This window comes from Zonotrichia albicollis, chromosome 1 (assembly GCF_047830755.1).
Source record: "Zonotrichia albicollis isolate bZonAlb1 chromosome 1, bZonAlb1.hap1, whole genome shotgun sequence".
Lineage (NCBI taxonomy): Eukaryota > Metazoa > Chordata > Aves > Passeriformes > Passerellidae > Zonotrichia > Zonotrichia albicollis.
The window spans coordinates 88,776,579-88,798,605 of NC_133819.1; the positions used below are offsets into that span (position 1 = coordinate 88,776,579).

General features: G+C 37.9%; 1 protein-coding gene across 3 annotated transcripts in view; it reads right to left on the reverse strand.

Moving 5' to 3' along the window:
* Positions 1-22,027, reverse strand: part of TMEM245 (transmembrane protein 245) — a 76,910-nt gene that overhangs the window by 53,949 nt on the left and 934 nt on the right. For 2 of the 3 annotated variants that reach the window (XM_014264311.3, XM_005482993.4), the window contains exons 2-6: positions 12,328-12,445; positions 11,069-11,170; positions 10,041-10,148; positions 5,961-6,185; positions 1,777-1,946 (exon numbers count right to left, since the gene is read on the reverse strand). In XM_014264311.3, coding sequence (XP_014119786.2) covers positions 1,777-1,946; positions 5,961-6,185; positions 10,041-10,148; positions 11,069-11,170; positions 12,328-12,445 — 723 coding nt within the window. The remainder of the gene's footprint in view (positions 1-1,776; positions 1,947-5,960; positions 6,186-10,040; positions 10,149-11,068; positions 11,171-12,327; positions 12,446-22,027) is intronic. The other variant, XM_074546461.1, reaches the window with a different exon arrangement.

Sequence of the window (22,027 nt, forward strand, 5' to 3'; positions counted from 1 at the left end):
GTAATTTTCACTTCTCTTGTTTCCCTGTCCCTACAAAAAACGTAACTGCCAATAGCCTGTGGCATTGCTTCCCAAATTCTGAGATACCATGCATCCATCATCCTACAATAACCAGAATGAGCACAGCCAGTAGAAATTAAAAAGATATGGATGTATTAGTGTGATAAGCTTTGGAAGACTACATATAATCCCAGCCACCCATGATAAATGCTGGCTGAAACAGAATTAAAATAGGCACAAATGAGGACAACAGAATCATGCAGATTATCAAGTGCCCTTCTAGTAATGTCTGGGAAAGCTTAAACTGCTTTAATACACAGAGCACACACTCAGGAGGAATACAGCTCTCATCTAACAAGTGGAGGGGTGAAGGGAGATGGGGAAATGAGTTGGTCAACACTGTTCTCCTGCTTAGACAAAAACAACATGTAAATAAACTGACCTTAAGTACATTTAAGCTGAAGAGCGAGAGGTTCTGCTGCACATTAAAGCCCTACCTTCTTTAAGGAGAAAAGACTTGCTGGAATTAGGAAGGATACTGTATCATACAGTTATACAATACAAGGATACCAAACTTGACAACTCATGAAACAACAATACATTCAACATTGTGTCTAGAGTGGCATCTTACTTACAGAACAAAATCTTTTTATGAAAAGCTTTGTATAACGTAAGCTTTTATCCCCCACATTAGTAATTTTCACTACCTTTGGAAAACCACTTTATTGTTGTTTATAGGGGTATTTTGAAAGACTTTTCCTTTTTCAAATTCTTCCTCAATGAACCCTGTGAAATCATAACTTTTTTCCTACAGCCATTTTAATGTTTTTGTTGACCTTTTGTCATCCATTCACTCATTAGATCCAGGCTTAAGCCACTCCCTCTCCTATAGGAATTTCGAGCCATAAACTGCAAGACCAATCTGCCAAGGTACAGATGCTCTGACAAATGTACTTACAGGGTTCAGCTCTTCAGTTATACAAGTCCTAAGGTAAAGGCTTTTTCCAGAGCAGAGAATACTTCAATGACACATTTACAGAAAGCACATTCTTACACAGTGCCACATCTATTACAAACAAAATTATCTATCCATTTACATGAAAATTAAAATTCTTAATGAGAGAAACTTTATAAATTTCCTGGAGCTTTCCAACTATGCAATTTGCAATGCAAATGTTGGCATATTTTGCATGGGGAAGAAGGAAGGGGAACACAGAAGCCTTATTCTGTGACAATTCTCAAATACTTTATCCCACATATTTCTTCCTTTACAGAGGGAAGACTCATTTCTGTACCACCATAGTACTGTGTGCAACAACTTTGCTTCCACACAGTACAGACAAATATGTCTGAACTAACTTGGACCCTACTACCCAAACACAATGGTTTGCTTTTTAATTAAATTTTCACATTAGAAGTAGGAACATCTTATCCTTCAGACTAAAGCTCACTAGGTTTAAATCCAAAATCTTTGTAACCAGGTAAGATTAAGAGAACTTTGCCTTACTCAGATAAGGAACCTTAAAAAGGTGATTCAACATTTTAAAAATGACTTCTGTAAAGGTCTGCATGCAACCATTTAACAAATTTAACTGTGCACTTAAGTGTGAATAGTGATAGAAGAGACATAATTTAAAATACACCATAAAACAGATACAGTTTTACATGAAAGACATATCCATTAGTGACAGACATTTATTTTAAAGCATCTCAGAATATGGTGAAACAGAGAATAAAACAAACTCTGAAGTGGCTTAAGGAAGTAAGTAGAAATACCTTACTGTCAAGCTTTAGCATAACACTTCCAAGTCCTCTGATGGGCCGTGGAGCAAGAGCTTCCTGACGTTCCTTCACAAAATTTTCAACCAGCTGCCACCAACTTTTGCAGTGCTTTGCCATGAAGTTCAAAACTCCAAAATGAACCACGAATTTTTTAAGTGCCCAAACTGTAACCACAAGAAGGAAATTTACTATCAGAGATTTCAGAGGAGCACCAAAATACTACTTATTTATTCTATTCTGGAGGACTGATGAAAAAGAAAGGAAAATACCCCTGAGTTTTATTTCCCATTAAAAACTTCTGGAATTTGCCAGTGTTTTTAGTACTAATCTCCTCACTATCTTTATAAGTGTGCTTATAAGCTGCGCTTATCCACATGGAACTTAGATGACAGCGTAAGAAACGTGACATCACATTACCTAAAAATGCAGCTCAGACTTGATCAAGGCCTGGGATAAGAAGGTGCCACTCCATTATTCCAGTACAGTGGATTTCTTCCATATCCACACACACACCCCATGCCAAATGGCTCCACATAAAGTACCACAATCAGAACTTAACAGCACTTTACACATAATAGAAAATCTTCAACCTAAATTCTTATGCTTTAGGCCTTCCAAGTTGTTAAAGTGTATCTTTCCTTCAAGAACTGACACCACATCACGCAGAATCTCACAGTAAAGAAGCATCCATTTAAATCTTCTTTTGAAATATTACTGATAAGATTTTGCTTTTAAAGCTTAAAGAAAGTTATTTGTGATTAGCATTTTATCTTGGCAACACAGAGTACTGAAGTTTCTATCACTACCTGTAACTTTACTTTTTAAATAAATCTTTTTCTTTTAATTATTGTGACTATTCTCCAAACCAAATTCATTACTTACTGCCATACATAAGCTCCACAACAGTTGGCAGTACATCACTTCTTCATCAAAAATTTACAACATTTTTCTACTTGGAGAAGTGTAAAACGGCATACGTAGCCAAAAAGGTTGACTTTTACTGCCTACAGGGCATTTATCCAAATTCCACAAGAGCTTATTCTCTGGAAGCCACCTGTGTAATAGTTTATGTTCTTGTTTTGGAGAGTCAGGGCAATGATTTGCTGACATTTAGTTCACTTACCCTCTGGCACCACCGTGTGGCAAATATGGGATTTATTCTCTTGAAGAAACCATTAATAATCCAATAATTTCTCTAATAAAATGAGTGGCAAAGATACAAAAAAGGAGAAAACACAGTGCGAGTGCCAGCACTGAACCTAAAGGCTGAAGTTTTTGTATGATGAAATGCAGCTCATGGCCACAACACCAACTGCTGCTCAGCAAAGCCAGACAGGCTTGCATTTTACAAGGTGAACTAGATCCTCAAATGGCATTCTAATCTTCCACTGTTACTTAAGTGTAAGTGTTTACACAGTATCTTCTAAAAACAATGTACTGTCACTCATTGCAAAGGAGGTGCTACAGTCAATCAAACAGCTATAAACATATTAAGTTAAAAAGAGACAAGAGAGGAAAAGATAAAGAAACTGCTGTTTCTAACTGTTATTAGAAAGCACTGAGCAAAACAAGAAAAAGTCTGCATAATAACAAGTTCCAAACATCTGCAGGAAGCAGAAAATTACCTGACAACAATTAAAAAAACAAAAAAAGGATACAACAGAAGTAGAAAGGAAGAAAGTGAAAGATCTTTAAAAGAGACAGTATCAGGATTTCCAGGCTCAAATCACTCAGTAAAATGCTGCAAGTGTTTCACAATGTGTTTCTTTGCTTAGCTTTTCAATTCACAGCAATTCTTTCACCTTTTCATTTTATGGTATAATTATGGTATCATTTTCCCACCCTCTACACTAAGCAATTTTAAAAGACCATTTCATTCCAACTGAAGTATAAATGCAATCAAGGAAAAATGTTAATGGCACCAAGATGTTTCTAATAATCTAAATGCTCCTCTGTATGAGTCCTCTTTACCAATATAAGGAACTCTAGTGAAATTAACACCTATTTAAGGTTTTGGGGAGGTTTTGAGGGGGGGTTTTGGGGAGGTTTGGGGGGTGGCTTTGGGGTTTATATACTAGAAGGGCCTCAAGTTATTATTAGTCCCTTTAAACTAGCCTTCCTATTTTCCTAGTATTTTTACAATTCCCTCTCTTTCAGCCATGCAGACTATCATCACTCACCTTCTGACCTTTAATGTAATCCACTGTTCTAAGTTTGGCTCTGTTCATCATTATACTGCCCATGTGTAATATCTTTCTGATGATTCAGTTCCATGCCACGAAAAAGCACGTCATGGCCCAGTGTCACTGCTAAGGCAACAAGTCACAAATATTCCCAAAAGCAATTTCTCTTTTGGCTGGAGTTTGTTGTTTGGATAGTTATTTTAGACCTCATGACTGTCAGGAGCAGTATTCATCTGTCTCATTTAGATGTGGACTTTAATCCAGATTTGTGTGGCTCAAGCTTAAACCATTCACTTCTGTCTAGCTGCAGAACTGCTGCTCCCCCTTTTCCTCACACGTAGGGGTTTCTGAACAGTGGTTAAGTTACTCCTTGACTTTTCACTGAACTAGCTCACCTAGTTCTAGTTCACAACGCTCTGCTTCTAGTAAAACTAAAATTTATTTTCTAATTGCTTTTTCACTCGTGATTGCCACCTCCCGTAACACCCAGACACCAAAACTGGGAAGTTCCTTCTGTAGTAACTACACTGGAATGAAACAAAGGTCAAACCCCTCTCTGTTTTACCCTCCATCCAGCTATTTATATGTCTTGCCATCACATTACCCTTGAGCTGCTGCTCCAGTGCCACAGCCAAAGGTGCAGCTGTTCCCTTCTCCATGCCTTGGAGTTCACAGCCCTTCCAATCTCTAAGTGTGACCCAAGTCACAAGTTCCAGAAGGTTTACAGAGCTTTGTGTCTGTGCACAGATGTCAGGCTTTGGTGGTGGCCACCATGGGAAGAGACCAGGGGTCGCCTTGTCCCAGACACAGCTCCAGGTGGCTCCACAACAGCTCCATCCCTGGGCAAAGCTGAGCCCGTCAGGCACAGGTGTGGTGCTTCAATGCAAATGTATCTAAGGAAGGGCAGAAACCCTGGGCAGGGACAAGAGGAAGGAACACAGAAAAAGTGACTAGAGAGGAAAAGGGAACAGAGGGATGAAGAGAGGTAATGAAAAGGCCAGGGAAGCAGAAACACCACTCAGAGAGACCCTGGGCTAGAGAGGATCCATGCTGGACCAGATACACCTCTTGAAGGGACTGTGGCCTAGGGATAAAGAAAACCCCAAGCCCATACCTCCCTAAAGGCAACGCAGCTCACAAATATGCCCACACTAAAACACTGGTGATTGGTTTGGAGGGTATTTGGCCACTACCTGGGGCCAACCCACCACGCTTTGTAAAAAATATAATAGGTACATTCAAGTGATAAATGCATTTTAAAATGCTAAAAACTAACATTTTAATTAAAGATTAGAGAAAATGCAAGTAAACTAGGAAACTCACTTTGTTTACAGTAAGGGGATGGGAAGAAATGCTTTCCAGTTCATAGTAGCTCACACATACTCCCAGAGTTCCCATTTTCCCTTTTCACTGCCCCAAAAGAGTAGAGGAAAAAGTGGCATCCAGTTTTAAAATAATATCTTGTGATAGCTATTGTAACTACTCCAATCCTTACCTGATATATAGGAGAACAGATGCATGTAGATGTGAAGCAACAAAGCTAATTAACCTCAGACCTAAAATTGCAACTACATTTATCTTGTCACTTGTCCACAGTACCTAGCAACCCATTTTTTACAGAAATTAAAAGCTAACATGAGCTCTACTTCACTACTGAATAACAGCTAAACTATTCTTCATTATAAGTACAAAATTATGAAAGAACTGACATCAGGAGGAAGAAGTAACTGGTCTAAACCAGAAGTATTCTTACTATGTAAGGTATGGCACTACATTATTTAAGACAACTACAACAGTCAATAGACAAAGCAATTTAACAGAGTTGTCCACTACAAGGTAAAAGCCAGGGCACATCAATCCTCCTTTTTGAAGCTACAGTTCATCTTGTCTTAACAAGTCACAAAAAAGCTTTTACATAAAACTCATACAAGCCTACAAGCCTTTCCCCGTTTTATTTAAGATGATGCCAAACATTTCTAGTAATTGGACTATTACCTGCAAATGGCACTGGCAACAGCTGCACAATCCAAAAATTTAGCCAGATCTGAACAATGACAATGGCCCACACAAGAGTAACAAAGTAAATATCACTAGTTTTCTTCTTCCTAAGAAAAGATCCAATCTCAGTTCTTTGTCTATTCCCAGAAGATGATGAAGAGGAGGTGCCAAAAGATGATGAAGCTCGTGGAGGTGGAGGCTGATCACTTTCTGCTGTTGATCCTAAAACAAACATATGCAAACAAAGAAATGGAAATTATCACATTAATATTCACCACAAAACAGAATATGTTCCCTATTCCCAAATTATCTCCTTTTTTTTTTTGGAAGGTGGGGGTGAAGGAAGGGACAGCAGCAGAAGGCTGTGTTTTTGTTGGTTTGGGGTTGGTTTTTTTCTTTTAATTTCTCTAAAAGACTGAGACAGCCTTGGCACTGATCTGCATTTTGAAAAGCTAGAACAAGGCTGTGTAAACTCTCCCACATCCTGCATCACCATGCCAAATAGTGCTGAGAGGAGGAGAGAAGTTGCTACAGCCTCTAAGAGGGCTCCTGTCCCTGCAAGTAAATTACAAGCCAAATATGTTTTATCAAAGAACCATAAGACCATGAAAAACACAAAATAAAATTAACTTCTAGAAAAAATCTGAAGCCTTATAATAAATCTTTCACTTCCCTTTACTTCAAGTACTCAAAAAGGAATCTTAAGAATCAATACTCATTTAAACAGAACAAAAAATATAGAGTATGCATTGAAGAGAAATCTTGTAGCTTACAACTGTCTCACTACTTTTCCAGATCACTCAAAACACCAACATAGGAGCACTCACACCATCATCCTAAATTCCTTGCTCTATGTAACAAATATTAGTAACATCAAGCACAAGTTAGTGGATAACAAATTTTGTCAGTCTCTCACTCATAAGTTAGCTAACAAGAAATTAAATTCAAAAACATAAACTGATGTGTTAAAGACCCTATACATAAACAATAGTCTTTTCATGCAAAAATATTGTGTTCAAATTAAAATTTTTGGATGCAGAACATGCCTATTTATTTATTTATTTGATCCTTCAGTTGCTGGATGACACCAAATCCATTTTCAGCCACTCTATGTAAAATCTCTCCCTGAAAACAGCAGTAGTAGCTTTTACTGAGGCTCTGTGCTGTTGTCCAAATGCACACATTTCCCACACATCACTACTCGAGCAAAGTCTGCAGCCATAGTGCAGGAAGGCACACACACAAAAACCTGAAAAGTTACTCTGTGCTGAAGCATAAAAGGCAATTTAATATGCTGGTACCTACCACACAGCTGGTAAACAATGAGCACAACTCTTTCACTGGACTTGTGCCACAGACACATCTTCTCCCACGAAGAAAAACTGCATAAAAACTGTACTACAGCATACTACATGCACAGAGTCAAACTGCTCGTGTTCCACACACGTTTTTGGCTGCAGTGTGTCACCAAAACCATTCCTAGCCTAAAGCATGACAGCTAAAATGCTCAAAAAGGCAACACTCATTTGTCATACAATAAGAGCAAGTAACAAACTGCATCCTCACACAGCAGATGAACACTTGTCTTTTCTTGCACAAACCTGGGCTGGTGTTCTAGGTAAGTGGAACTACTTTTACAGCTCATGAACACATCCCCACCACACCAAAAGTAGCAGTGCAAATCCATTGATTCTCCCAGCTGGGATTGACACTGGATGACAGAAACATCAGATGGTTGCTGGCTATGTATTTGGTGGAACTCCAGAATATTCATGAAGGAACTATGGCATGCAACCTGAAAGAAGGAATTCTGCAAGCAGCTAGGCACAGCAGAAGCTTCAGGTGGGGAGGTTCTTGGCAAATCAGTGCATATCTCCAGGGGGTGATGGCCAGCCCTACTCTACAAACAACTTTTCATAAGGGGAGAGAAAAAGTTACCTGTAAGCAGAAACTTCCTTAAAAAGATAAAGTATTTTTGTCATACAGAAGAGAGTCTATGATTCTCCTGTACTTCTCAGTCTATATGTAATAAAGCAGAAGAGTACTAACAGAAACAAATGGATGCACTAAAGAAACCCAAATTTGAAAGCAGTATACCCATAATAAAGAATTTTCCCCTTCAATTTGTTCAACACTTCTTAATCAACATAAGAAGCAATAATACAACAAGCAGAAACTCAAATATTTATCAAACAAAAGGAAGTACTGAAAGCAAAACCAGAATAATTAGCTGAAGTCTATGCCTAAGATGAAAGCTATTCAATATTTTTTGCCCAAAAACTCCTTAGTAGAGTCAACCTTTGGGAAATAAAAGAGAACATTCCTTCTTTTTGTAATGAAAAATTTGATTGGCATATTTTTGCAATGAAGAATGATTTAATTAAATAACAGCAACAGTAATGTTAAAAGCAGTAACAATTTACCATCTTACTTCTTACAGTTTCCCTGTAAACAGACTGTACACAGAACACAAAACAGAGGGGCAAGAGATGAGGGAGTAAAAAAGGAAAAAAAAGAAAGAGAAAAAGAAAGAAATAGGAAAAAGTTCTAGGGTATCCCAAGGCAAGAACTTTTTCAGAATGCAGTTCTCCAGCACTTTTAGCAAAACTAAACTGTCACTCCCAATGACCCAGTATTCTCCACTTGACAAACACAGGCCTGCATCAGAACTGCCATTTAGATGACTCTCATAAACCAGTTCACAAAGCTGATCTGTCCAGAAAAGAACCAAAATTGCAAATGAAAAAAGTCACCTTCTGCTGGCAAGATATGCTCTGCAAACCAAGGTGTGAGTGCCTTGTCAACACAAATAGAAAAACAGAACCGTCAGTACAGTGATTTTGAGTAACTTCAGTTTCTGTAAAATCCCATTTAGTGTGCTTCCTATTTTGTGAGATGAACCCTGAAAAACACCTTTCTATCTTCCAACTAATGAGAGCATGACAGTCTAAAACAGCTAGCAAGCACAATACTCAGGAAAAAATTCTAGCAAAATCAGAATGAATGGTACTTCTCTGAACAGCAACAAAAAAAAAAAAAGAACAAATTTTCCAGGCTGGCTTATTAAGATCTGTTCTTTTCATTACACAGTATGCTCTCTGTTACATCAATTTCTTGCTGTCACAGAATTTTGAATTATTCTCCCTTATTCTCCCAGCTTAAAAAAAATTTCATTTCCAAAATTAAAGACTGGACACAGAATTACAGGAAAGCTGTCACCATAATGCTCTGATCTCAAATTTCAGGACATAATTCCATAGGTTTCTATGTTTATATTGATGATATAGTAATGTAAAATGTAGAAGAAAAGATAAGAGTAAGTTGTCTACAGCTGCCATTTGTAGATTTAAAAATTAAGTTTTGGACGTTCACATTCTGTCAAGTTGAATGATCTGTTTGGTTTGGTTTGCAGGAAATGGATGAAACTTTTCAATTTCCAAAGATCTCAGTAATAGCTTAATTTTCTAGTGTCACATTTCATCAAAGACTTACTCAAAAAAAAAGATGGTAAAGTTCAAAATCATTGATGGATATCTCAACACTTTGTCTGAACTCTTTTAAACCAATTGCCTTACACAAAGTGAAAGTATCATGTGACTCAAGCTACAATGTCAAGTAAGCTCACTACAGGAAGGACTTTGAGCATGCCATATTTAAAGTAGTGGGGTTTTTTCCTCACTGCAATGTACACAAAAAATCCTCCAGTCTGTCTGTACTTGGTCCAGAAATCCAGCTATGCAACATGTAACTGCCAACAAATCAAAGGCTAGAAAAATTAAAAGAATTAACTGAAGAACAGGAAAAAAATCATACTTTCAGTCTAAAAACACTCACAAAACAGTAATAAATCATTCTAGTCAGGTCTTTAACAGCCACCTAAACTATCCTTTGCTAGACAGCTTTTATACTAGCATCTTCTTGACATTTTTTAAAAACAGATAAACCTGATTCACAATTTTGGACACTATTTTGGACAGAATGAAGAGGTTATGGACTATTTTGAAATTTTATCTGAATTCCATCCATTTTCATGCCTTTAGAGCAAATTCAAATGTTTCTTACAGAGTATTCAGTCACCTGAGGGTTGGGAGGAATGTTCATTATTGGACTCATCTTCTGTCATTGAAATTGCCATGGCAATTGTTGAAGCAGCAATGGAAATCATCTGACCAGGAAGCTCAGCTCCTGTAAAATATATACATGCATGTGAGTAACAAAAAGCTTAAGCCTTAAAATGTTTTATTTGGTGTTAGATATCCACTGGAGCTGTCAGGCAGCAGAAATTATATGCACAGATGCTGTGAGTGTTTAGTATGTATTATAAGTAGTCAATATGATCAAACAGACATGAGTGCTATTAATTTTTGTATTACCATACACCTGCAGCCAGAACTCAAAACCAGTTATTTGCTTAGTGCTTTTCTTGATAATGAACTGCTACCAACCAAGACATTCACAGTTGCTGACAGCCTGATTATTAAAAAAATTTTTATACCAGTTAATCATCTTTACTAACCAACTATAACAGCCAGACAGGGAAAAGGTTTCCTCCATCAGGAATTTACGATACCTTTGCATTTTTCAAAACTGACTTGCAACAGGAAAATAACTATTCTTCTTAAAATCTAAACACAAAACATATTTTTAAGAAACTTATTTAAAAATCAATGACTGGATATTGGAAACTTGATGGATGGAGTTGTCTTGGTTTCTCTCATAGTCAGCATTATAGGAGCTACTAAACCCATATTGCTCATTTCTTTCAAAATTAGCCTCTGATTTCAAACATCCTGGGCTACCTTCATGCCTGAAATTGCATATTGAAATCCATAAACTCAAGGAATTTAGCTCAATAATGAGTCACTACTTTACCATGGAAAAGAAACTTTCATCAGTCCATGGCAATCACTTTCTGTAAAGAATCCAAGATTCACTTCAGTAAACCACTGATTCATGAGTAAACCACTTTGAAACACAATAAACATCCTATAGCAAATTCTTGCAATCCATATACTATTGAATTTATGGAGATACAGTCCAAATTATTTCATGGGACTTAAGTGAATTTTTGCCTCCAACAGTAAAAGAAAGTGACTTTTCCTTACCAGAAGACTCCTTTCCATTCTGCTGTTCATGCAACATGCCTACTGTCATCAGAACAACTATAACCAGAAACACAGGAATTCTCCAGGAACCTGCCACAGAAGCTGAAAGATACAGTGTTGGGATTTCTTTTTTTTAACAAGAAAAATAACACCATTGATAAACCCTACATTTAGCAAAACTAAGAACGGCAGCACATCAACCAAAAAAAAAAAAAAAGTCATAAAACAAAAAGCCTTCTGCATTAAAGAAAAGGAAGAATAGAAAACAAACATGAACAAGTTTCTCAATGAACAAATCAAGTTGTTGCTGTTCCCAACTTCAGTGACATTACGTTGATATAGAGAACAATTTTGAAAACTACATTCAAAATCACATAAAAACATACACAGAATTAAAACATTTTTGATAACACAGAAAAGTCATGTTCCCCCCAAAAATGTGTATTTATGTTAGATCTCCACAGAATGGGATTTTTCTTCAATTTTGCCTATTCAGCCTGTAAAAAAAAAAAATTTTGACAAGACTGTCAAAATTTAGGCAAATGCAAAGTCACTACATACAGCTTAAACCTCAGGGAAGCATACCCACGTGGTCAGAACAACCCTTGAAACCTGCTGCTAAAGTACAGTAAATGATGAGGTACACTGTGAAACCTTCTTTCATGGTATTCTTCTATTAACTGCATGATTCTTCCACTATAAACTCTGATATGAGAACATCTATTATATTAAATGTGCAACATAAACTTAAAAGATTACTATAATCTTATAGTTGCATTAACAGATTATAGAGATTACTAGCAAATGTATTTTATACTGCTGATATCATCCTGATATGCTTGTTGACTACTGATAGAATTTTTTTTTTTGCTTCTGTTACTACTACTAAACACATTTTGCAGCTTCACCCTTGGTAATGGCAGGCTTTCAACACAATATCACAAAAGAATGACTAAAGCCAGCCTCATGTGACCCCAGCCTTTCCTCAGGGTCAAGAAGTTCACAATGTCTGTGAACCAAAAAGGGGAAATCATGGGAAGTACAAAGGCTTGAGGAGTGGAAGACATAGCTCAGCATCTTGATGCCTTCCCATTCCCTACTCTAATGCTCCCTTCTGGACTCATGCAGCTGGAATTACTGAGCAGACAAAACAGTTTGCATTTCAGCTAAGACTATTTCACAGATTTAGCAGAGGAGCAAGTGAGGAGCTTTGTTTACAGAACCCTCACTTATCAGAATAATAACTTCTTGTTACTCACCTAAGTGAAAGAGCAGCATAATCCAGACAGGAACAGAGACTGCTTTTAAGTAACGCTCAGTGCTTATATTCCACTTGAATGACACCATCAGCAGGTAACCAACTACCAGTGTCCATATCTTTAAGAAAAAGATACACACAGGTATGTATACATACATCAAAAGAGAGCTCTACTGCACTCATGTATGTGTGCACACTGATGCCCACACCCATAACTGTCATAGACAGAGAACTGAAGTCAGCTTTAAGCCTTTAAGAAGCCCACATTTCAATTAATTATTTGAGTTCATCAGCAGCACCTATGTGGCCACAGGGAGACAGAGCTGGGCAGCACAGCATGCTGCACTCATTCCAGCACGGAGCAATTTGCCAGCTCCTGTGCTTCAGTCCAAAGAGACAAAAGGGAGCTTAAGCCAAAGAAGCCATTAGGAGGCACAACAAAAACTGCTGCTCCTCAGTAGTGCCGGTTCACAAAACAGATGCCTTTATAGGACATGTCATTTTTTCATTTTTTCATTTTTTAACTAAAAAAAACCAAAGACAGGAAGACATCAGTGACAACCTGGGTTTGCTGCTTCTAACTGCCTTCTACCACTCTACTCATCAGATAAATAACAATACAGATTTGGAGTTAAGAATCTTGAGATGATGAATTTGAGCTAAAAAAAAGAAGGAAGCAGGAAGAGGTAACAGAAGATGAAAAGCTGCTACTCAAGAGAGGATGTGAAATAAAAGAAGTACAAATACCTGTAAAAATTAAAACTCAGTGTTTCATTCTTAAAATGAATAACTGAAGACCTTTCCTCACTCAAATACAATGAACATTCCCTATCCATTACAGTTAAGTACACCTTAAAATTTACACTTATAAATCCATAAATCCCAATGAAGTTTGAATATAATTTTTATTAAGAGAATTTGCTGAAACAGACATCACTGTAAGAAGGAAGAATGCACAGAGACACAGAACAAGTAATTGGGAAGAACACACCAGAGGAGTTTTCACCTCTACTCTGCACTATACAACTCAAGCAGAAAACACAAGTCTCTGAAAAGCAGGTTTGAGTGGCTACTGCCACATACCTAACTGGTGGAGAGGAAATCTTAGCTGTACTGAATTGAGCAGACAAGCAGTGGGTCATGTCCCTGATAACTTCAGTGGGAATGATTCAATATGCAAGATTACTTAAAATCACTAAAGATATGAGAACAAAGGTTCACATACCTGCCCTTTGCACACTAATGCTTCTCATCTAAGCAGATCACTACAACTTTTCACTTGTTTCTAGTTTTGCATCAACAGAGTTCCAAAATGCTTATGGTCAAGTGCAGACTCAAAATAATTGTCTAAAACTAACACAACCCGTAGACATCAAGACTAAAGTCACAAACAAACAAATTTTTACCAGAAATGCACAGCAGCACTCCTTTAATATGCTGAAACAAATTCATTCAAAGGGCACTTCACAGCCCAGCTCTAATTGCAAGAGATAACTCATCACAAAGATACTATCCCACTCCCTAAGGTCAGCCATACGGCACCTCTGCACGATGAACGTCCCAGTTTCAAGCAGATTTTCTCATTAGCTTTTAAACTTAATGATAAATTACAAACAGGAGACTCAGTGCGTTCAGTATTTTAAAGTTTCTGTTTAAAAACAAGTATGAGGCTAACAGGGTATAAAGTCTATGTTTAACAGCCAACAAAGCAAAACACACCACACTGGTTTTACCCATGCACGTAGCTGAACATTTAAGGGCTTAGGTATTTAATAATTTGTGTTTGAAATTAAAAAATTAATCAGTTATCTCTAAAAGCTTAGCAAATGATCCAAGTTGAAATCTTTATTTCCACTGAATAGAGAGAAATTGCTTACTTCTAAATAAATCAGTCACCCTTTTTCAGAGATCAAACAATAACCTTCCTGAAGCTCTGTAAAAGGATCTGTGTAGTCAACTGACTGGGGCAAGAAGTTTAATTTCAGTGACACCACAGAATAATCAGCTCTTTCTTGGTTAATGCTATGGCCAAGCACATCCCTGGACTGCAAGAACCAGTGCACAGGAACTAGGGTAGCCTACTTCCAACAGTTCATAGCTGAAAGCAACTGACAAGGCAAATTAACTTAAATTGACATGGACTAGGATTTCATCCCATACTGACTTGGCAACAGCATACTTTTTTTTTCCTTAACCCTTTAAAAGTGTGTTACATAATCCTTCCCATTGTTTTTCTGGATGGTCTCCAAAAGTTTTGGCTTGAAAAGCATGGAGAATATTAATAGCCTCTCTCTATTATATGTCATTCTCAAGAACTGACATAATTGAAACAACAAATGAAAGACTACCTACTTTCACTAAAATTAAGCCACTGCAATTCTTGCACTGAAACTGTAATTGATAAGGTTCCATGCTAAGACAAAATGCCTATAAATTTAATTTATAAGGGTGTACAGCTAACCAAGTAACTAATACATACACTTCAGATTTTGCAGAATGTGTTAGCTATCATCAACTATTTATCAAGCTGAAATCAGTTGCAGACCCTAACTTTCACCACCTACTCTGAGATTTTAAATCACTCCTTAATCACAATTATTATTTACAGGCATGCACAACTTCCATACATTGCAACTTTAGGATAGTTTAATCCTGTAAGCTGCCCTTCTTCCTTCCCTTGCCTATCTTAACAGACAGCCAAGACCTCATTTTTCACATCTCCTTTGCATTTTGTAGAACCTGTCACAAACTGAACTAAGTGTTGCTTTGCCTTTAGACATGTAAAACTGCCCACTTTTCCCAATAAATAGTGATAACACTGCAGAGTAACTTCTTGGATTTTAGCATCCATTTCTGTGTTAAAGTGGCAAATTTAAGAGGCAGATTTAGAGACATCTAAGGCAACTATGAAGGGCTTTAGTTCTCTTTAAATTGCCAACTAGAGACAAAATGACACCATAGAAAGATGCAACTTTTAAGTTAAACTCAAGCATCTGCTTCAGTGATTTTTCTTTGAAATTTCAGTGCTGGAAAGTCAAGGATTTATCAGCATGAAGTATCACGAACATTACTGAAAGTTTGTTTCTGCTTGCTGTTGAAGAAATTGAAGTTGAAGGATTTGAAAATCAGAGACACTCTTTTGGCTTAAATCTCATTTTTCAAGAACAAACTCTAACTACTTAACTTTTGACAACACTTATACTGATTTATGTTGGAGAGTAAAATTCCTTATTTACATAATTCACTCCCCTTTTTCCTATCAGCAAGTTAACCTCTGTGTGTGGGGAAGGGTTTGCAGACGAGTGCATTCAATAACTCACTGCTACTGGAAGTGGCAACTCATTATCCCCTATTGCCAGCTGGGCAGTCCCACCTCTTCTGCACAACAGCTTCAACATTCATCCAGCCAGCTCAAGATCCCTAAGCTCATAAAAAACTACCTGCAATTCAGTTACAGCAAAATAGGCTCACAGAATATGGCAGGCACCAACAAAAGAGCAACAGAAGCACATGCACAAGTGGAATAGGCAAGAAGAGCTTCCCACTGCAAAGCTGTTGGAACGATTTAGTCTTCCTTGGAATGCTGCCCCAACACCTCAACATCCAGCAGCAAACACATTTCCCACCTGCTTCATGTGCCTTCTCAGGCACATGTGGTTGTGACAGCCTGGTCAGAGAGAGAAAGCCAGATAAACTTTCCCAGGAATTGTTCTGGGAAAAGCTGTGAGAAGCTCAGAGAAAAGAATTCAAACAATTCTTCTCTTAAGGCTCTGCAGCTGGTCTTTTGAGCAGTTGTTTCTCATTAGATATTTACCAAAGGGTAATTGCCAATGGTGACAGTGTTTTGATTAAAGGACCAATCAGGTTCACCTGCATCAGAACCGTGTATAAAAAGAATGGGCTTCCTAATAAAATTATTATTAGCCTTCTGGAGCCCTAGAGTCTATGTGCCACTCACTCACCCATTCCTGACCCAACAGTGACAGGCACACGGTATGGTTCTTGGGGTGGTTCCTTGCAGGGCCAGGAGTGGGACTTCAGTGATCCATCTGGGTCCCTTCCAACTCAGGATATTCCATGATTCTATAAACCACCTCACAAGTAAACATGACAGTGAAGACTGAGAAGATGAACCAATAGTTAATTCTTCTGATACACGCCCGGCCAACCTGCCAAAATTTCTCAGCTTGTAACAATTCAGCACCTAGAAAACAGAGTCTGAACTCCTTCCTTCTCTTATTGTAGCTCTTCTCTCTCCTGTGGCCATTTTGAAATTATGTTTTTTTCCCTGGCTGCCCTTTCCCACTTGGAAATCATGAAAAGCAAGGTTTTTAAGAGTTTGATTTAAGTTTTGGTTTGTTTGGGGGATTTTAACTGAACTTTAAATTTAAAACTGTTTGATGGATCTACAGATCTAATTCAAATTGCTTTCTATTTTCCAGTCTCAGTTTTTTTGCAGGGAGCAGGGAAGAAAAAAAATGGCCAAACTATCTCACCAGTTCCCCTTAATATTTTAAAATTTTTCATTTGGAAATAGAGATTTTCATTAGTTTTTCTCAAAATAAAAAATAATTTAAAACATGACCAAGCATTAACACAGCACTTTTGCAAACTTTTAAAACAGCACTGCAGAATGAAGATGGTTTAAAGAGGTGATCTTACGACACCAGTTCACTATTTCTACACCACCCTCTTCAGTGGTGATGCACGCTGACAATGAAAATGAACCTATCACAAAAGCTGAGCAGAAGAGTGCTGGACTTGAAAAATGAAATTACATAAAGCATATAAGGCATTAAATTCACTGCTAAAAACCAAACTGTGTTTGCCTTCAAACAAACAAAAAAAAACCCAATCAATGTTTTCTTTACCTGCCTGTTCATCTGAAAATTGTTTTCTAAACAACATAAAGAATAATAAGGAGGCAGGTAACAAATTATGAAAATGACATTTTGACTCCAGTTTTCAGAAGCAAAATCTATTTACTGTAGCTTTAGGGCAGTTTCATTAGCACACAAGAGGAAACACCCTGTAATGTGCAGAATAAGTGTGTAACTGCCTGTCCTTTAGTAAGGAGACAGCCTTTATCAAACATAAGAAAATACCCAAACTGCAGCTAATCACACACGTAAGACTATTTTTCACCTCAGAGCACAGAAAAGCACCTCCTCCCTTCACTTAGGAGGCCTTCATTTACCTAGAGCAGGTTCTAAGTGGACACAAGTAAGTTATTCCCCGCCCCAAGTCCAAAGGACTTGAACTGTGTGCCCATTCTGGTCCTTCTAGAACCCCCAAACATGACATATATCCACGCTGGTATTTCTGGCATTAAAAAAACACAGACTAGTAAACCACATGAAACAGAAACATGGTGTTTAGTGAGATCACCCCTCTCTGAAGGGATGAAAGTATGAACTTCTAACTAGAACCCTGGGGCAGGGAGAAACTGACCACTAAAATACTATTGCCACACATGGGCTGAAATTATTTTCAATGTGTCCTGCAACATCTCCTATGCTGAATTTAAAAAGAAAACATAAAACCTAAGATACCCAGAAGACTGAAGCAATGGATGTTGAGAATACTTCTCATTTAGTTCACTTTTCCTGTCTTAATACAAAAGCTACTTATGAGAAACTAGTAATAAAAATGCTATTCAGAAATCAAATGTATTAAGATTCTCTTGCAAAAAGAGGCTTCCCAAAGAACATCAAATTCTTTCTTTGCAGACAGAGCACCACTTCTCTGACATACTTCATGGTAACACTTTTGCAAGAGATGGCTCCTCAACACAATTTCTTCACCTTCTTTTATTATATAGAGCACAGTCAAAATTTTGCTGGACAGTTCGATAATGATCATTCCTTTCAGAGATGCTAGAAAAATAAACATCATTGTGTTCATCCAGTACATATAAATATCAGTAAATAGCTAATATTATGTAGCACATATCATTAAGCTTTAGGCTACTGCCAGCTCTGAGGCTGTAGTTCCTGCATGTAAATTGGAACAAGCTTCTTGGCTTCTCCAAGAAAGGTATCTCACTGCAGGCTCTTCCAAAACTGAGGGTGGGTGTGGAAGGCAACAACAACAGTAGAAAACACTATCAACATCCCAGACTTTCCCTGCCTCTCCCCATCTTGTTTTTAAACAGGCCACATGTGGTCTCTACACATTTTATCTCTACCACACAAAGTTGTGAAAACACACCAAAATCTGTGATTTTAGTAAGATGTGTTTACAGTCAGTACTTGGCTGTATCATTTAAAAGCCAGGATACCATAATAATAAAGGATAATAAACGGCAGAAAGAATACCTAAGAGCTCGTTCAGGCGTTTGTTTTGGTTTGGGTTTTTTTTAAGGTGGGCAAGCTTTAGAAACCTGCAAGACTGCTCTAAGAAGAAAGGGAAGGAAAAAAAAAGCCCACCGATGCTAAATCCTCAAAGAAATAGAAAATGTATGCACGTTAAAAATAAGAAGTGTGCCCTTTTCTTTAACAGAAGAGAAATTGTCCCATCAGGTGAACTCAACACAACACAGATGCTTTTTTGCCCCCACAGGTGATATTCAATAGGACTATGGAAGCCAAACGCCTCAGAGCATGAAGAATGCTTGGAGAATTTCAGTCTGCAAGGGCTGCTGGTGGGGTGGCATTTAGTGCAACACAAATGGAGGTTTCCCTGGTGGATGTCTTGCACAGAATCCCTGATGGGGGCAGACAGTACACCAGCCATAATAGGCAGCATGTACTCTGACAACATTCCGCTCCAGCAGTCATGGCAATGGTGGGCAATGGCATTTGCAGATCTGCCCAGCACCCTGGTGAGGATAAGACTGATTAGGTGCTCTAACTGCATGGAAACCCCCAGAACAACACCAGTTGTACCTCATACAGTCAAAGATATAAAAATACACTGACACACACATGTGACTACACTGTTGTGAGCCTGCAATAACCTGTGACAAACCAAGGAAGAAAGACTGGCCAGAGAGAAAGATTTCAACAGCCCTGTAATCAAGTTCACTACAGAGGATTCTGCTCATTATGATTACATCAAATTTAATTTACGAAGATGAACCTCAGAGCCAACACAGAGCAGCTGTATAATTCTTAACATCTGCTGGGATCTACAAACTATCTGTTTCCCAAATAAATACGAGCATGTAAATTCTTTTTCTTAAAAAAAGAAGAAAATATAATGAATAGCTGGAATTGGATATATATTAACTTAAGTGTAAAACATCAGCCTAAAGTAGGTTGAACTCTTGCCACAAAGCAAAAGAATTTGGTTTTTAGATACAGTGCTGGACATAGGCATAGTTCCTGCAAAAGTAATGAAATTGCTGCAGCCCAAAAGAGTGTAGGACTATATTCAGTCCACTATAGGACAAACTCACATCCTTCCCAAGAAAAAAACTATAGAGAAAAACATTCCCCTTCCCTATTATATGAAACTGCTGTTTGTGCAGGGCCCTCTGCATAAGAATTCTGCAAATAACCAAAAAAAGGCTGGAGACAGAACAAGCAACTCATCTGGAATTTTTAATCAGCCTCTAATTTAAGGCCCAGCAGCCAACTACATTTTTTGAGCAAGCTTTTTCAAAGATTATAAAGCCCGAAGGGCAAGAAAAGGAGACCGTGGGAGCACAATGCTTGTAGACTAGACTAAGATCTTGAACTTGCTCTCCAAATGCAGTGTTTTCCAATCAGCTGTCAAACAATCCAGTCATGGAGGTACCCAAATTCCTGAACTGCAAGTGTGACTTAAGAGGCACGGATGGGAACACAGGCACTTCTGAATCTTGGCTCACAAACGCCATGAATGGCTTTGCCAGATGTGAGGACAGCAGGACAGGAAAGCTCTTTAACATACTGGTGCCAAGATACACCTGACCATGTCATTGTCACATGCAATTTCTGCATTTAAAGAACTTTCTTTTTTTCTAGAACTTAAGAGGAGAGTTTCTGTCTCAGTATCATGGCCTAGTAGATACCATAAAAATACCTTTAGTTAGAGAATAACAAGTCAGTATTCCAAATGCCCATAATTCTAACGAGAGGCATCCACTCATTTCTCTAGCACAGGAGAGAGAATCAGAAAGGGAGAAGACAATCATGCATACAGAAGGAACCATGAAGGATTCAGAGCCCAGAGAATAACAGTACAATGGAGAAACCAACTCGTAATAGCCCAAATTCCTGTGCAGCTAACAAGCAGAACATATGCATGCAAATGGAGCCCTGCAATATAACACAGCAATTAAATGGCTTTTAAAGTGCTTAACTGAAGTTAAAACTGGCACTATTAACTGATCCAGCTCAGGGCTCCTCAGCAGCATGGATAAAATTAAATTACCCTGCTACAGCTCTGAGATAACACACATCAAGCACTGCAAAATTAAAAAAAACTGGACTAAGAAAACACTGCAAAATGTACAGATGATGCCAGACCTAGCAGCAGCTATTTACAAAGGAAAGACCACAGGTTTTTTTTCTCCTATAAGGTCCAGAAAGAGACACAGATAGCTTGCCTAGAAAGCAACTAGTTTGCTTAAGGAACTCTGTGATCAGTTACCTTGACACAAAAATCTTCCCAAGTAACTCAGGTCTGAAGAGTTCTGGGAGCTTACTATGCTTTGTGCAGTTAATTTTCTACTGCAGTTCAATGAACACAAGTGTTAAATCAGAAACACCAGAAGGATCAGAGACTGCTAAACAAGGTTTCACTGAGCAGGCACAGATATCCAGCAGTGCATCACAGCCACAGTTACAAGCCTCAATAAGTGCAGCTTCCTTCAGTACCCTAATATTTACACAGCATTAAGTATGGCTTAATTAAGAAACTTTTAATAAAAGCCTGGACTTAGCCACATTAGTTAGTGCAGCAATATTATAGATTTGTTAAAAATAAAACAAAGAGGTCAGTGCAAAAAAAAAATCTTAAGCTTACCAAGCAAATTGTGTGGCAACAAGTCAAAGCTTCCCACTAGTACCAGGCCATGCTTTAGCTCTGTTACTACTCAGCTGAAAGTAAACATGGTAGTATCTTGCCTCTTTATAAAGAGAGAATGTATCTCTGTCTACTCAGTCCTAAGTGTACTTCTGAGGACAAAACAGACCAGAAACACATGTCCTCTGACATCTTCCAGGACCAAATAAAGTAAAGAAAATCTTTTGTTCCAGTGTTTACTTTCAAGAGGCTAAACACATTCTGTCCATTCTATTCACACTAGAGGCAGTCTGTCAAAATATTCTCTGTCAGTCTATTCAGGAGCACTGATACCTAGGGAAAAGGCACACTTTTTTGTTTAAAAGACAGAGCCACTTTTGAAAAGTCTTTGACACTAAGAAATCTGAGCATGCCAGTTGCACATCAGTATTTAACAAAAGTACAACTTACTGATCTGATCTTTCACATATCCATTTGTTTCTGATATGTAGCACTTTTTGTATTTTCAGTTATAAGTAATAAAGTTTAAAAGAGTTCTGCCAGAAGTTCTAACTATGCTACCTATTGAAAAGAACACAGGGAAAAGTAGCCTCCCAGGATTTTTTACCATCAGTAACGTTTCTAGGTTAAACAGCTTTACTTTTCAAAGTTCAAATTGCACTGTTTCATACGCTAAGAAAAAGGAAACCCTACACAGTAGATAGACAAGCCTTAAGGCGCCTTCCCCCATCCCGGGTCACTTGTGGAGC